The sequence below is a fragment of the Neurospora tetraspora genome (assembly GCF_033439725.1).
Source record: "Neurospora tetraspora strain CBS 560.94 chromosome Unknown B0H65scaffold_3, whole genome shotgun sequence".
Lineage (NCBI taxonomy): Eukaryota > Fungi > Ascomycota > Sordariomycetes > Sordariales > Sordariaceae > Neurospora > Neurospora tetraspora.
The window spans coordinates 827,647-844,032 of record NW_026944385.1 but is presented as its reverse complement, the minus strand read 5'-3'; the positions used below and the strand labels follow the sequence as shown (position 1 = coordinate 844,032).

At 56.5% G+C, this 16,386-nt stretch overlaps 3 protein-coding genes across 3 annotated transcripts; all 3 read right to left on the bottom strand.

Annotated features, from left to right (window-relative positions):
• Positions 1-284: 284 nt before the first annotated feature.
• Positions 285-7,553, bottom strand: B0H65DRAFT_570441 (uncharacterized protein; the record flags this gene model as incomplete). The annotated part of the gene is made up of 6 exons (XM_062830451.1): positions 6,393-7,553; positions 4,430-6,310; positions 2,591-4,376; positions 2,405-2,517; positions 2,142-2,348; positions 285-2,080 (listed from the first exon to the last, which is right to left on the bottom strand). Exons 1-6 carry the CDS (start codon positions 7,432-7,434, stop codon positions 285-287), a joined length of 6,825 nt encoding a protein of 2,274 aa, XP_062682627.1. The 5' UTR covers positions 7,435-7,553.
• Positions 7,554-8,818: 1,265 nt separating this feature from the next.
• On the bottom strand, positions 8,819-12,710 carry B0H65DRAFT_460730 (uncharacterized protein). Its single transcript, XM_062826555.1, has 3 exons — positions 12,090-12,710; positions 9,714-11,931; positions 8,819-9,654 (listed from the first exon to the last, which is right to left on the bottom strand). Exons 1-3 carry the CDS (start codon positions 12,450-12,452, stop codon positions 9,041-9,043), a joined length of 3,195 nt encoding a protein of 1,064 aa, XP_062682626.1. The 5' UTR covers positions 12,453-12,710; the 3' UTR covers positions 8,819-9,040.
• A 318-nt stretch (positions 12,711-13,028) lies between these two features.
• B0H65DRAFT_587503 (uncharacterized protein) lies at positions 13,029-16,360 on the bottom strand. The gene is made up of 2 exons (XM_062830980.1): positions 15,708-16,360; positions 13,029-15,639 (listed from the first exon to the last, which is right to left on the bottom strand). Exons 1-2 carry the CDS (start codon positions 15,980-15,982, stop codon positions 13,335-13,337), a joined length of 2,580 nt encoding a protein of 859 aa, XP_062682625.1. The 5' UTR covers positions 15,983-16,360; the 3' UTR covers positions 13,029-13,334.
• Positions 16,361-16,386: the final 26 nt, after the last annotated feature.

The following is a 16,386-nucleotide window of genomic DNA, read 5'->3' as shown; positions in this document are numbered from 1 at the left end:
TTTATTTTATCAGGGAAAGGAAGGGTAAGCAAAGCAATAACTGATGTCTAGAACGGAGAGCTAAACCAAAGTACAAGTAATACCGGATAAGAAATAAATAGCGGATAAACCAAACCGTAAGAAAGACCATTCAATCCAAAGTTCAAACCGACAAACGCCATCCATCCAAAACCGATGAACAAATCCGTTTACCTACATCCATTCTCACGTTTACTCAAAACACCACACCCCCTCCACCCCTTCCACCTCTCCCCAGTCTCCCAATCACAAGTCCAAAAAGCCCACTAAGCAACAGTACCAGGATAACTCCTCGCCAACGCCTCCAAATCCTCATCCGTCACCCTTCCCGGCGGCGGCATCTGCCCCTGCCCTCTCCCCTTCAACCTCTCCAGTGCCCGTTCATTAGCCCTCCTCCTCTCCTCCTCCTTCCTCCTTTTAACCCGCCTAATATACTCCTCCCACTCCTGCTCAATTTCCTCATCCTCATCCTCATCCTCATCATGCTCCACCTCCCTCTTTCTCTGAATTCTTTCCATCCGCTCCGCCGCCTCCACAGCCTCCACCGCCTCCGCCGCCTCCGCCGCCTCCCTTGCCTCCATCGCTTCTTGAGTTTCCGCCCGCTGCCGAATTTGGCGTCTCGCCGCTTCGGCTTGCAGTTGTTTAACTCTCTCAAACTCTTTCTCCAAATCTTCTCTTTCTTTCTCTTTCTCCTTCTCCTTTTGCTTTTGATTGTTGCGCTCCCTTTCTCTTTCTCGTTGCCTGTCTCTGGACTCAGTTTGTAAGAGAAGACGTTCCTCGCGCTCGATTTCTTCGAGAAGCCGGTCCTGCTCGTCCTCGATCTTCTGGTAGTACTTGTCGATTGCCATGGCGTAGTACTCGTCGTCTTCGCGCTCTTGCGACTCGGCCTGTTTTTGTAAGGCGGCCCAGGGGGAGCCCGGGTGGACGGGGGCGGAGGGCGAGGCGCCCGTGTAGGCGTCGCGCATCATGCGGGATTCGCGGGCGCGGGTGACGAGGGGGGAGTCGAATTCTATGCGGGAGGGAGGGGATGGGGGCGAGGTTTGGAGTTTGGCGTAGCGGGCTTTGAGGTGGTTGAGATGGGCGAGGCGGGATTGGGTTTGGGAGGAGGAGGAGGAGGGGGAGGAGTCGGTGCGGGCCTGATGACGGGTGCGGGAAGGGGAAGTGGGAGATTGGAGAGGATCGGGGGAGGTGCCCTTGCCGAAGAGGCGGGGGTTGGGAGATAGAGAGACTTTGGGGCGACCACGGCCGCGAGAGCGAGGCTTGGATGGGGAGTTGGTGTTGGTGTTGTTGCTGGACTTGGACAGGCTGCTGGATTCGCCGCCGCCGGAGCCGGAGGGGAGTTGCATCATTTTGGCGTTTAGACCTCTGCTCCGGGTGCCGGTGGCAGTGGGGGAGTCAGGCGCGCGGAGAGCCTTTACTTTCATTGCTTTTAGGGCAGGTGGGTTAGCCGGAGGTCCTTCTTCGTCTTCAATGTCTTGGTCTAGGGCGGTGGCGCTCACGGGGCTTTGTGCTTCTTCTCCTTCTTCTTCTTCTTCATCCTCCTCTCCTTCCTCGTCAGAATCATCCACAGCAGCGGCTTGCTTGGCTTTGCCTCTGGTAGTGACACGACCACACGCAGCAGCCTTCTTAGGCGCCGCCTTCTTGGCTGCTGCCTTCCCCTTTCCCTTCCCCTTTCCCTTCTTGGGCTCTTCATCAGAATCTTCCTCGTCCTCAGAGCTCGACGTGGTGGCGTCCGAGTTCGGTTCCCTGATGCCATGGATAGTCGGTAGAATCTTCTTCGGAGCCGGGAGGATGATTCTCTCGACGAAGGAGCTCTGTGCTGCCGCGGCTGCCTTGGCTGCGGCCTTTTGGGCTGCCGCTGTCAGGGCGAGGGTTTTGGCAGGCCTGGGCGGTTTGGTGGCTGTGATGTTCTTGGTTGCACCTTTGCCCTTCGTTGCTGGTGGTGGCGCAGGCTCCCTTTCCTCTTCTTCTTCATCTTCTGGCTCGTCAACGACATCGTCTCCAGGGAACTTTACAACCTCATGTGGCTGGGGCCAGAGCGAGATGTCAAGCGGGTCGGCGGCTGTGGTTGTTAGTCGGTGTGACTCCGAGCAATACCAAAGGAGGGTGATAGGAAGACATACCAACATCCGAGAGGTCAGACTCATCCAACTCATTCGAATAGCCCTTCGGAGGTTTATAACTAGGATCCTCCGACTGGAACGGCGCCAGCTTCTTCTTGCCTCCCTTGCCCGTAGGCCTGAACGAGACCTTTGGCGTGGTCTTGACTTCCGGCTCTGCCACCGTCTTGGCTTTTTTGGCGGCCGATGGGCGCGGTGCGCTTTCATCATCTGGACGCTTGTTGTTAGACATTGCTGCTGAGACCGAAAGTACAGAAGGCTCTTACCAGACATAAACTCAGAAGAATGATCTGACGGATCCCATGACCAAGTAGGTTTATAGGTCGGATCGTCTGACGTGAAAGGGGCACGCTTTCGCTTGCCACCTGCACGCGCCGGTCTGTTATGCCAATAATTGTTAGCACAAACATCACCTTCACACGGACAGACACAGAAAACAAACGCAAACTCACCGTTTGCCAGCCTTCTTCCCAGCCGGCTCATCCTCCGACAAAATCGACAAATCACTCATCTCCTCATCCTCATCCTCATCCTCCTCCTCAGGCTCCACCTCCTCCACCACATCCGCAAACCTCGCCCTCTTCGCCGCGGTAGTAGCTGGTCCCGGGCCGCCTTGTGTGGCATTCCCAAAAATGCCAGCAGGGACAACAGTCCCCATGGTCAAATCCCTTGCCCCAGCGGGTCCAACCCTCTCCCCCTTCTTCGCCCTCAACGGCTTCCTCTCCCCCACCCCGCCCATCGCCGCCGACCTCCCCAGCCACTGCTTAAGCGGGATCACGCCCTCCGGCACATCCACCCTCGCCGTCTTGGCCCCCTTGGGAACCCCATAGTAATAAGCGAGGTGAGACACAGGATGAATGGGTCCAAACGTCCTCTTGTCGTCTTCCGGCTTAGCGACGCACGAATCAATGTGTCGCTGCGCCGCCACGACGTCGATGGTCTTACTGCCGTTGCCGTTGCCGTCGGCGGAAGTAGAGGTAGTCATCTCCATCTCCAAACCGCACCAGGGGCAAAAGCGCACGTTGAAAGAGCTGCTGTTGCGGCCTTTGCCGCCGCAGTGCCCTCTACAAAAATGAGCGTGTTTCTCGCGGTCGGCCACCTCGAGCTTGCGCAACTCGAGACCGCACTGCGCGCAGAAATCGGGTTTGTAACCCGTTCCGGCGCCACGAGCGACGTCCGGGTGCTTGTGCGCTTTGGCCGAGGACGGGTCGTCCGTGTGGATGCGCTCGCCGCAGACAGTGCAGGCCTTCCACGGGTGGATCTCGTGGTGGGCGGCTCCCGGGTAGCAGACGAGGTCGTGGTGGAAGCGGTCGAGCTTGGAAGCCAGGACCGAGTGGTCGCGGCCGCAGCGGCAGCAGAAACCCCAGGTCAGCTCGCGCTGGAACTGGAAGGGGTTGGGGTGGTCGTCGTTGGCGGAGGCGCCGTTGATGGGGCGCGTGGTTTGGAGGGCGCCGAGGATGTCGGCGTGCTTGGACGCGAAGTGCTGGAAGCGCTGGGCGACGGTCCAGTGCTGGTAGAGCGGGTCGGCGCAGAAGTTGCATTTTTCAGCCGTGTGCGCGGCTTTGATGTGCCGCGCCATGAGGCCGCTGCTGTAGGGGAAGGCGGCGTCGCAGCCTGGGAAGTGACACTTTTCCTCGCGTTCGAGGATGATGGTGCGCATCTCAAAGTACTTTTGCTGGAGAAGGCGGGCTTCCGAGGGCGTGAGGACGCGGTTTGCGAGACGCGGGGTGCTGTCGAACTTGCAGTCTAGGAGCTGGTCGATGGGAGGGATATGGACGGGAATGCCCTTGACGAAGTCCACGGTGAGCGGGTTGGCATAGCTGAACTCCCGGAGGAAGCGGCCCTTTTCGCTCGGGTTCATGGCATTGAGATCCAGTTTCCTGGAGGCACTGAAGACGCCCGTATGCGTGGGACGTGGAGGTGGCAGGTTGGAGGCGAAACCCATTGGGTTGGTGTTATGTTGATTCACCTCCACCGCTGCCTGTGGTGTCCGCGACTGCTGAGAAGCAGTAGTACCAGGGGCAGGCTGAGGCTGACGGTCTGATGGCTGGATAGTCCTCAGTTCGCCATGACTCCAGGGAACTTCTTCAGCCCAGAGCTGGTAGTCACGACCAAAGCGAAGACTGTTCGCGTTAGGAAGGTCGTCCTTGTTACTGAGGCTGCTGTAGAGGACATCTGCGTCCTTGGTCTTGTAGATATCGCGGTACCCAAACGGCTGGGCGTATATATCTCCAAACACTGGCACAAGGTTAGCAAACTGCTCTTCAAATCAGAGTCGAGAGAGTACTCACCATCAAGCTGATCATCATAAACCTGCACAACCAACTCCGGCCAAACGACCATATCTCGAATCTTATACCACTCCAACTCTGTCGTAGTAGGCAACACCACCAACATAGGCGCGCCCTCCAGCTCATTCTGCGTCAGTCTCACCCTTGAGCTCTCAGGGTAATAATCAACCGAGAACCTTCCCGGCGACCACAACTCCTCAACCAGTCCCCGAAACTCAGCAAGGCTCGTCTCCCTCGGATTCCACTCCAAAGTCTGCTCATGATCCTCATCACAGACCAGGGCATACTCCCGATACACCGGCTGCAGCGTGATGAACTGCGGGAACATATCCACGCCGTTCTTAGCCGGCGGCACGCCCGGCTTCTCCTTCAGCCAGTTATACCACTGCTCAAGAAGCTCAGCAAGGCGCTGGACACCCTGCTTGTCCAGCTTGCCGTTTGAGTCGACGGGGATGAGCACCTCCGACTGTTCCCGCGCATCGGCGAGGAACGACTCGCCGGGGAGGTGCACCTCGATGTGCTCGAGGTCCTGCAGCTGTTCCAGGCCGAGGCCGGACTCAAGCATGTTGCGGATCTTGGCGTGCACGAGCTTGGAGTCCTTGAACTCGGAGTGCAAGATTGCGCAGTTGTCGCTGTACTGGTACGAAACGCCGGGCACGAACATGTGCCACCGGTCGATGTTGCCGCTGGGCGACTCGGAAGTCCACGCCCGCAGCACGATCGGTTGGTTGCGCGAGTCCTTGTGGGCTTGCAGGATGGAGAGCCATTGGTCGAAGTTGAAGGTCAACCCGCCGTAGGTTCCGTCGTCATTGTCGTCGCCGCCGTAACGAGGGTCGGACGTGACTTTGACGCCGATGTACGCGTCGGGGACGAAGGGCTGGCCGGGACGGTTGGGGATGCGGCCCGCGCACAGGACACGGCAGACCTGTGCCATCCAGGGGGCGAACTGGTTGGTGTGTACGTCCACCGTTGAGGGATCTCCGGCGATGGGCATGCGCAGGTAGGCGACGTCCGGACGGTTCATGTCCGGCATGCCGTCCCACTCGAGAACCAGCTTGGCGACGTTGTGGACGTCGGTCGGCTCCCACTGGTAAGGGACGGGATCCAGGGGACCGGCAACGAAGAGCACCTTTTGGCGCGCCAAGGGTGATCCGTTGGTGTCGTGACCTAGCGAGCCAAGGTGTCCGATGACCCAGTTCCAGGCGATGTGGTCGTTGCTGTAGTCACCGGGTCCTTTGCATGCGACGTCGAGAGTGTTCCTGTTATTTCGCGAGAAGGCCTCCTTTTGGGCTCGGGTTTTGTACTCCTTGTTCCTGTCGAACAGGTAGAGCTTGTACGAAGCACCAGCTCGGACGCCGAAGCCCAGAAGACGATCGACAGCGTCAACAAAGGTGTTGAGCATGCCGATATGGAACCAGACGATGCCCTGGTAACCGTAGAGAGGGATCCACAGATTCTCGACGCCGCCTCTCTCGCCTTCAAGTCGGCTTTTGAGGCCATCCTTGTGGTTGTCTGTCTGCGCAAAAGCGTAGTAAGCCTCGGTGGAAAGGCGGTATTTGCCACGGTCGATGTCTTTGAAGACCTCGCCGATGTCTTTGAGAGGGCCTCCGCCACGAAGAGAGACGAGGGCGTTTTCTGGGGATGGGAAAAGCTCCACGGGTTCATCAACATCCATTGAGTGTTCTTCTTCCTCGTCGACGACTTCTTCGTCCTCATCATCAAAGTCACCGCCGCCACGCAGCCCGAAGCTGAAGTCCAACTTATCCGGCAAAACTGCACGTAGCGCATCAGCGTTGATGTAGTCTCCCTCCGGATCAAGCTCCCTCAACGTCTCAGGGAACTGAGGCAGAGCGTTGTACGTCTCCAGGACCGGATCCGGTTCTGTTTTCATGAACTGTCAGCAGCACATCCCACCTCCCATGTTCACACATACGTTCACCGGTAAGGTAGGCAGATAACTCACCTCTAACAGCATCCTTCTCAAAAACCCTCTTCCCATAACAATTCAAAAACTTGATCGGATCCTCTCTCGGCCTCCTCACAATATTCCCCATATCATCCTCCACCTCATCATACCCCGCCCCGTACCCTCCTTTTTGGGTCACCCCCTTCATCATCTTCTTCTCCCACCACCTCCTCGTCTCGCTCTGTTCCCACCCCATCGGCGCAACCGGCAATCCAAAGTACAAACAAGTCAGTTTGAACGCCAGATCGGCCTCCTTCGCCCAACCTTCGTTTTCCTCTCCCTCTCCCTTCTTCTTATCCCCCTTCTTTCCCTTGGTACTACTCCCCTTAGAGCTTGTGCTCTCCTTCTTAGTAGCCCAACCCTTCACCTCCCCTTTAACCAACCTGCTATACCTCTCGCTATTCTTCCCCTGCAACTCCGCCAACACGGGATTCCGCTCCCAATCAGCCGGCAGCAACAGGTCCCTGTCCTCGGGACTGAACCGCGCCTTGAGCAGCTCGTTCAAGGTCGAGGTGGGCGAGTCCAGGTGGTTGCGGATGGAATACAGGATAGTTTGGAAGACGTCGGACGACGGGGTCACGGTGGGGTCGACTCGCCGGTAAGAGGCCAGGCGGAGCTGGTTGTCGTGTTCTTCTTGCGCTTTGCGCTGGGCGAGGTCCGCTTGGCGCTGGTCACGTTTTTGGATGGCGAGTTCTGAGGGGGAGAGGGTGACGGCGGCCGGGTTAGGGCGTTGGAGGTTGAAGGAGGTGAGGTTGGAGGGATCGGTGCCGAAGAGGCGGGAGGCGTAGGGGTTTGTGATGGGAACGGACTTGGAGCTGCCCGCGGAGTCGATGGCTTTTTGGATGGTGGTGCTGGCGGACTTGGTGGACTTTTCGAGGTTGCCTGTTGAGCTGGCTCTGGGTCTGGGCTTGGTGACGCGGTTGGTGGAAGAAGAGTTGATGGGTTTGTTGGCGTTCTTCGGGCTCTTACTGCTGCTGCCTCTCTTCTTCTGGTTCTGGTTCTCCGTGCGGTTCCGAAAGAAGGGAATTCCCCAAGGCATGGTTATGGTGTTCCGGCACTTGTTGGGTTCGGACTAGGTTCTCTACAGATCTTGTAGATGAGCCTAGTCAGAACACATTAACACTTTTGATGATTGTTTAATTGTTGTTGTTGTTGTCGATCAATTGAGGAGTGTTGTTCATGAACGACGCATGGTCTGTTAGATGAATGAAGGATGAGAAAAAGAGAGGAAAAGAAGAAGGGGATTATTCGAAAGAAGAGAAGGAACATTGAGGGGGGATGGTTACCGTAGGGGGTAAACAAGCATTCTTCAAGGCATCACATCAGACAAAGAGAACCGAGGCCATTATTCTTCCTCTTGATCCTTTTGCCCTCCCCGATTACAGCGTTTGCGTTTGTGGAAGTGGGTGGCCATTGAAGGGTAAGCTGTATTGCTGGTAGTTTCTGTAGGTCATTCTTTAGCTAGAAGTAGTTTTCTTTGTCTTGGGTGGTGCAATGTCGAGGACGGGAACACTCGAGGGAGACTCGAGTCGCTGCATGCGAACATTGTGAACATGGAGACAAAGAAACAGCTCGGCAGCTTGAACCAAGCATTGACAGCCAGGTGTGTTTTGTTTGCTCCGGAACGGGCAACTGGCCCTTGACCAATCCGTCGGCAAGTGGAGAGAACAAAGGGATCATTGTGTCGAGCTCTTGTTGCGACGGGAACGTCGTCGTCCTTGGGCAACAGTGTAGACTGTGCAGACTGTGCAAAATATGTGCAGTCACACGAGAAGGACACTTGTCCGTCTCTCCTTCAGGCCCCGGCCAATTGCTGAATGAGCCCCGTGGTTCCATGTTAGATGGAATGAGTGATGAGAAAGAAGATGAAATCAAGGGATCAAGGGGTTGCGAGCGTTGCGCGGGCTGACAATTGGATTCTCTCCAGCTCTGCCGTGGTGTTGAATGTTGATGAGAGTGATGAGAAGTCGATGCACGTATGAAGCTGTGAGGGACAGCACAGGTCTGTGCTTGGCAGCGCTAGAAGAACGGTGCGCTACCCCTAACCCCTGATCCGGCAGCTTCATCAAAGTGACAAAGAACATGGACGCATCTCTGCATTCCAGCAACATCACAGTCTCCATTATTAGAGGTAGCAAATAGTGAAAGAATGACCTTCCTAGGGATAGCTATCAATGATCTTGTGCATATTGCGTTGAGCCCTAGGGAAAGCGTAATGGACAGCGAGCTGCGGACATTGTATGAAGGCATCAAGCGTAACCAAGGCATGAAATCTCGGGCTTCACCCCAATGGAAGCAGCTTGTTGTGTTCCTGACGCTCAAGGTAACGGGAATCAAGTTCCAGAAAAGACTATGTACCAGGCTAAGAGACTACCTTTTCGCTGTTTTAACCCTCTATTTCCTTTGCTTTGCTTTGCTTTGCTTTGCTTTGCTTTGCTTTGCTTTGCGCTGGATCGTACCTATGTTATGGTCCTATTTGTATCCTCAATCCTCATTGATCCCTGGCGCTCATGACTTTCCTGTCCTGCCTGTCTCCCAAATGACCCCAACGAGAGCCCGACTAACGTACACAAAAATAAACGCCTGACAACAAACGTGAAAGCACCAAATTACACCCTCCTACACCCTAGGACTCATCGCGGCCTCTAATCATCATCCGCATACCCCGGTGCACCTCCCGGCGTCTCCGCCGCTCCTCCATACGCTGGTGTAGGCGCGCTATAGTACGCCGCCGGCGTAGGGGCACCCAGGGCACCCGGCGTCGGCGCACTCACAGCATCACCACCACTTCCCCAACCGCCCTGCCAGGCGCCAGGAGTGGGCGCGCTGACAGCAGCCGGCGTCGGAGCCGAGTACGCACCAGGCGTAGGAGCGTTGAGTGCCGCGCCGGGTGTGGGAGCGCTTAGACCGCCACCGGGCGTGGGCGCATCGTAAGCTGAGGATGAGTTTACACCCCAGGCATCGCCGCTAGCGCCAGGCGTGGGAGCAGAGGCACCGTAGCCGGGGGTCTTGGAGCCCCAGCTGTCGGAGCCGGCGGACCAGGCGGGGGTCTTGGAGCCGTGGCCGAAGCCGTCGGGGGCGGGGGTACGAGAACCGGAGTGCCACGCGGGAGTGCGGGATCCGATACCACCATAGGCAGTAGCGCCACCGTAAGGGGTACGGCTACCGTCGTAGGGATTGACGGTACGGGAACCGTCGTTCCAGGCTGGCGTGCGAGAGCCACCGGCGTCGCGGTTCCAGGCGGGGGTGCGGGCTGTGGCTAGTGACAATGTTAGCTTCATGCAAACAGTGATAACAAAAAGGACAAAAACAACTTACATCTAGAAGAGCCCCACGCCGGTGTACGATCCGATCCGCCGGAAGCCATAGGGGTCCTGCTTCCAAACTCGCCGCCACCGCGTCCTCCACCGCCAAAGCCACCACGGCTGCCACCGCGCTGGTTGATGTCAATGGTCTTGCCCGTGGTCTTGTCCTTGAAGCTCAAATCAGCCTTAGGAATGGTGATGATCTTTCCCCTAGAGTGCAGCTCGACACGAGCGTGAGTGTCCGTTGTGTCTTTGACAATTCCGAGCAAGCCCTTGTGACCACCGCGTCTAATAACCACGGTTTGGTTAATGGCCCGATCAGGTCCGAAAGTCCGCGGGGCTGGCATTTGCTTGCCGTTCGCAGCTGGATTGCGCTTCAGGGCTGGGTTCATAGAGCTGAGATCTGGGCCCGCAGTGGCAGTGTTGCGACCACCCTTAGCCGCGACCGTGGTGACGCTGTTAGCCCGGGTGACGAAAACACCCGCGTTCTCGTTGGTGGTCGTGGTGTGAAGGAAGATGTAGGAGCGGTGAATGTGAATGATCTTGCCCTGGCGTTGCTGACCACCATGCTCACGGACGACGTCGTCCAGCCTGATTTCGGAGCCGTCGCGGTCAGCAGCGACAGCGAACTTCCTCTTGGGGAGCTTGTTGGTGATCTGCGACGGCTGGACCTGCTTGGTATCGCCGTTCTGGTCCAGCACCACGACTGACTCGCGATCGACCTTGACGATGCAGCCGACAGTCGTGGCATCCAACTGCACAAGATCCAAGAGCGAGTACTGCCCAAGAGAGCCTTGACCACCAATATCGGATGCCTCACGCAGGTCTTTGCTGAACACAGTGATCTCCGTGTTGGTCTGGTCTGTAAGGAGAGTAACTCGGTCGTCCACAATCTTGACAACCATACCAACTTCGTCGCGGAACCGACTGCCACCGATGACCTTGACGTGGTCACCAATCCTGAACCTCTTGCGCAGACCCTTGTTAGGGACGTCAATGGTCCGGCCAGCAAGATCACCCACGGTGACCTGCAGTGTGACAATGTCGCCTTGGACATTGGTGGCTTTGCCGATAACACCCTGTTGCTCGCCCTCATACACCTCGATAATATCACCAGGGACATAAGCGACACTCTTGGCGCTATCCTTGAGAGTAGCAGCAAGGGCCTTAAGATCGAGGTTCTCTGTGCCGTCCTCGGCTCCACTGGCGAACTTGGTGACTTCCTCCAACGTAGGGTTGACATTCTTGACCTCGAGTTGCTGGATCTTGATGTCCTTCACCTGGAAACCGTTCTCGAAATCATCGCCGTTGTAGTTCCAGCTGTTGGTCTGGGGGTTACCCTGGAGGTGACGGAGGTGTCTCTTGCGCGCTTCAGCCTCACTGAACAGGCGCTGGGGAGGGCGAGGCCCGGGCACACCAGGACGCTTGCGCTTGCCATCAGCCTGGAAGACGGGATCATCCCTGACACCATAGTCCAGTCTGGGAATGAAACGGACTCTGGCCTCAAGGCCGTTTTCTGTAACGTCGATGACCTGAGCAAGATCACCGGCGTGCTTGGCCGGCTTTTTCAGACGAACCCAGGCGCCGGGCTCCAGGTTAGGCGTCTTGATGACACGCAGGAGATCGGGCATGTCCTTGATCTCGACGAGGTGCATGTTGCTCCTGGGATAAACGTTGAGAATACCATCGAGAGCAACGAGAATATCGTTCTGTCTTTGAGCCTCAACGTAGATGTATCCCTTCATGACCGAGTTGACACCACCGCGTTCGAAGGCAGCCGTAATGGGGACCTCGTTCTTGGTGCCCATTCGTTCTTCAATGCGACGCATAATCGAGAAGATAACCTCACGCTCCTTCCCTTCTTTACACCTGACGGCCCAGATGCTGGGGTCCTCGACACTGGGCAGAAGCAAGCGACGAGGCACGATGGCCATGTCTCCGTAACCTCTAGCCGGGGCGCGCTTGCCGTAGCGCTCGCGCAGGATCTCTGCCTGTTTCTCAGCGTCGAGGCTGGCCTCCATCTCTCGGCGGCGGTCGAGCTCGCGGTGTCTTCTATCGTCGTTGAGGCGGCCGCTGTCGGCAATATCGTCAGGGTGGGCATTGTCGATGAAGTCCTCTATCTCTTCACCGTCGCCAACTTCGTCTTCTCCCTCGTCTTCGTCGTCAACTTCGGCTTCGATATCGAAGAAGGCAGCTCTACGGTCCTTGTTGCGACGCTTGCGACGGTTGCCCTGCAGACAGAAGACAGCAGGTTAGCTAGGGCACAGATGTGGCGGCACAGGTAGGTTGGCGGGGCATGTGTGCAGCGGGAGTTGTGTTTTTCGGCAAGTGGATGCAATGGTGCAGCAACAGTCGAAGTGAGGGGGACGTTGATGTGATGCGAACTTACACCATGAACATCATCCTCGTCATCCTCATCTTCCTCTTCCTCCTCCTCTTCTTCCTCATCTATCTCCTCGTTCTCCTCTTCATCTTGCTCTTCGTCCTCGTCATCGTCGTGGTGATCTCGACGCGATCGCTTGGCCGGGCGCGCGTCTTCCTCTTCGTCGTGTTCCTCCTCCTCCTCCTCTTCTTCGTCTGGCACCGGGCTACTAGCCTGCCTCACGGTCTTACCAGCGGGGCGGTGGTTGTGAGTGTGCTCTTCGTCGTTCTCGTTGTTCTCCTCGTCCGACATGTCGGCGGGGGCAGGGTTGAAGTTGTCATCGTCGGACTCGTCGTCGGCACCGGCGAACTGCCAGCTGTTTGACGCCATTCTGAATAATTATTAGACGAGGGCGGCGAGCGACTGGGGTGTCGTCGTACAGGCGTACTACCGGCGGTCGCGCGTTGTGTCGTAAGGTTCGCTGTGCTGTGGGCGAGAGATGCAAAGGAGAGAGAAAGGGAGAGATGGCCGTAGGTCGCGAGACGTGGGAATGAGGTCCCTTATATTTGTAGGTGATAAGTTGATGGATGGGAGATGGTCCGGCTTTTGAGGCGTCGACTCGCTGTGTTGCAGACTTGCAGCAGGTCGTGAGGCGGAAAGAGAGCACGGCCCACGGCTACTTTGGAAGCACGGACGGTCAAGCTCCTGTGGTTGCAGACAGGGGAGTGCTGCTGCCAAGCACTGGAATAAGCCGCTAGGCCATTCGCGGCCAAGGTTGGAAAATGGAACCTTGATTGGTTCTGCGGCCGGCAAGAGGTCTGGTCTGATCGCGGTGCAGGTAGATGTACGTCACCCTGCACCCAGATTTACATGTAGATTAAGTACTCGTACTTTGAAACATTCACAAGAGCGCCGCATCATGATGACCTCCCTTTCACTAGCACAATTCCCTTCACCTTCCTTCATTGACCGAGTTTTATGAGACTAAATGTGTTGTATCATGCAGACTCGGTACAATCACTCATCCTTTTCAACCTGTTTACAACATACTCACGGAATCTGTCTCTTCACTTCACCAACTCTTCGTATTTCGTGTACCATCTCTGAAGATCATACCAACTCAATGTCGAATCCACGCCCTTTTGCAATCCCATCTCATGGATGATATCAATCAATTGCGCCAAATTCATTACGCTCCGCCAAGTGCGAGTCAACTCCTGGCAGAGACGAAAACTATCTACATAATACGGCGCTCTTCCGGAAGAAAAACGATCACCTCACCACCTCCTTATCCTTCCTGGTAACCGTCTGGATGAAGCTCTGGTACTGTTCATCTTCCGTAGTCTCCAGCATGATTCTAGCATTCCGCCTGGGTGGAAGCTCCCTGATCTCCGGCTTGGGTATCTGCTTGTTTGCCGTCGTCCACAACACGCCTCCTGTTCTTGCCGCCTTTGGCGCTTTAGGTTCCGCCGCCGCCGCTTCTTCCGCCCTTGATGGAGCATCAATCATCACGACCTCCTTGTCCTTTTCCTTCTCTTTCTCCTTCGCGTTTTGTCCCTTCGCTGGCCCGGTCTGGGCCCCGTCCGGCGCCTTATCACCACTTTCTCCCTCGCCGTTCTCTGGCGTCTCAGTGGGTCTGGGCAACCTCATGGCTAGCAGAACGTATTCGCTTCGTTGCATATTATCCATGATATCGTCCATATACCTCTTGACCTCCTCCTCCGGCGCCACCACTCTCGCCAGATTATCCAGCAAGTGCTTTCCACTGGGAGCTGCCGTAAACAATCTTATTGTTATGGGCTGGTAGTAGTCAAGCTCCGGGTCCGCCATCGGGTATTCTGCCTTACTTCCCCTCCTGATGATCAAGAATGACGCCACCACTTGCTGTTGTTGCTGCTGCTGCTGCTGCTGCTGCCCTTGGGTACCGCTAGCGCTAGTACTGGGAATAGTCTGATAATCCAGAACGCTGAACTTGGGAAAGAGGTACCGATCACCGTTTCCTCCCGCAAACTCAAACACGATAGCCGAGTAATCAGGTTGTTTGGGCGGTGGGGGTAGGCCCTTTGAACGAAGCGCCTGTTGGGCGGATGACTTGTCGGCTTTCTCTCCCTTCTCCTTTGTGGCCTTTTCGGCCTTCTCCGTCTTCTTCTCCTCAGCAGCGTTTGTCTGTGTGGTCGTTGCTGCGCCACCATCGGTCCCATTGCTCGCGTCGTTGGTTTGTTTCGAAGATCCCGCTGCCGATGCCGTTGACTGACGTCGTTGCTGTTGGTTCTTTTTAGTGACGATATTAGATTGTGCGAGATCCAGAATCGCCTTGAGATCCGTGGCATCGGTGGGTTGAGGCTTGTTGTGGGCTATACGCCGGACCATTTCTTTCGTCTTTTCATCGTCCAGGGCTATCTTTACTAGCGAGACCAGAAGGGCATCGCTGTCTTTGGGCGGCTGTAAAGTAGATGACTTTTGCTTGGGGTTGGATGCTAGAACAATGTCAAGTATTGCGGCTACCTCGTCCGCAAAGTACTGAACCGTTTTCCCATCGACAAATAACTTATCCGCAGCCGGTGGCGCCGGAATGTTACTTTTCCGCTTGTTCTCTGACGTGATGGTGTCAATGATGCCCTGGAATCGCTCAAGCTCCTGCTTAGAGGCCTCTCCCTGGGCCACTCGCTTCATGAGATCTCTGAGTTGAGGATCTTCGCCAGCCTTCTCGGCTAGCATAAGAATGATTGGATCTGCCCCCGCAGCTGGCTTGGCTGGTGCGGCGCCATTGGCAGCGGGTCTTGGCGTGGCAGGAGCTGCTGGAGCTGCTGGCGCCCCTGTTGCTGGCCTTGGAGGGACACCGGATGGTATTGAGGGGGTGGCCGGGTTCGCAGCATTTGGTGGGACAGTTGCTGGGACGGGTACTGGCCGGGGTGGTTGTGCACCAACAACTGGTGCTGTAGTCGGGGCCCGCGGAGCAGCCTGAGGAGCTGCTAGAGATGGAGAGGGTGAGAGAAGTGATTCAATGCCTCTAGGCGTACCAGCGGGCTTCGCGAGCGTAGGTGGGACCGGAGCAGCTGGACTAGGAGCAGTTTGCGCGGGTGGTGGTTTGGTCGGCTGTGTCTGTGGCGTCGGGTGTACTGTCAGCTTTCCTGGTGTTTGGGGCTTAGCCTCGGTTTGTGGTGTTGTCTGAGAGGTGGCCTTTGGGTCCGTCTCTGTTGTGGTCGGTTTCTTGGCGTCTGATGCAGCTGGCGTAGGTGTTGACGACGTTGAGACCGCCACTGACTTGGGCTTGGGTGTAGGAGGAGGAGGCATGACCCCATTCGGAGGTCCGTATTCGAGGATCGGTCGCTTATCGGTTGGAGGTTTTGGCGGAGGAGGGTTGGGGTCCTTAACCGCGAACATTGTCGCCTCAAAGACATGCGGCTCAACCGTAATGGTCACCTGGCCCAACTTGACCATGCTGTCCTTGGGAGGATTATTGGGCTCTTCAATCACGGCTCCCCTCTTCTTTATGGGCTTGGTCCAGTACTTTTCGAATATTTGCTCGCTCATCCATTGGTTGCGCGATCGGACAAACGACTCGTGGAGAACACCGCTGTGAAGTGGTCATGTTAGAATCAGTCAAAGCGCATGAAGGCGCGGGGAGTGAAGAGGGTTGCGCACCTTTCTTGCAGAGTCTGGTAGTCCTTGGTCGAAAGGTCATCTGGCTGCGGTTCCTCGACTGTGGGAAGCGGCTTTCCTGCTGCGATGGAGCTGGGCAATGTCTGCTTGGGCGGCTCCTCAACAACGGGCTCTGGCTCGGGCTCCTTTTGCGGCGCGGGCGCTGGAGTGGAAGACTTTCTCGAGGTCGGAGGCGTGTCGGTTTGTCTTCGCTTGGCGGCCTGCTCAGACCTCGCGGCGGCGCGAGGAGGCAGCTTGCGCTTCTTTTCCGTAGTCATGGCTTCACGCACGCGACCCGACCCGGTACGTTTCTCGTTGTGATCTGGAAGTGAGAGTGGTGCACTATGCAATCGGCATCGGAAGACAATCGCGAATGTCGAGGGGAGGTGAATGTGGATGTGGTATCAAAGGCGTAAAATGACGTGTGTCTGGGGGGGTATCAATCGCGAAGAAAAAATGTGATAATGAACAAAAAGAGATAAATGCCAAATGGGAACTGTCGGTTGGGTAAGAAGCGAAAAGGAGGGAACGTGTCTGGCGTGATGGAGAAGTCAAGAGAACGGGGGGTGGAGGGGGGGGACGACGATCACGGCAAGCGTGTGTGGACGTGTGGTGTGTGGTCGGGTGGACGTGTTGCGACTTGCGAAGGTGAAGAGATGGAGGGAAGTGGAAGAAATATAGG

Excerpts from the sequence above, each read along its gene's own strand:
- B0H65DRAFT_460730 (XM_062826555.1), bottom strand. The coding sequence starts at position 12,452 with ATGGCGTCAAACAGCTGGCAGTTCGCCGGTGCCGACGACGAGTCCGAC. Across the intron at positions 11,932-12,089 it reads ACGAGGATGATGTTCATGGT|GGCAACCGTCGCAAGCGTCG; the intron begins GTAAGTTCGCAT and ends TTCTGTCTGCAG. Across the intron at positions 9,655-9,713 it reads GGCGTGGGGCTCTTCTAGAT|CCACAGCCCGCACCCCCGCC; the intron begins GTAAGTTGTTTT and ends CATTGTCACTAG.
- B0H65DRAFT_587503 (XM_062830980.1), bottom strand. The coding sequence starts at position 15,982 with ATGACTACGGAAAAGAAGCGCAAGCTGCCTCCTCGCGCCGCCGCGAGG. Across the intron at positions 15,640-15,707 it reads TACCAGACTCTGCAAGAAAG|CGGTGTTCTCCACGAGTCGT; the intron begins GTGCGCAACCCT and ends ACCACTTCACAG.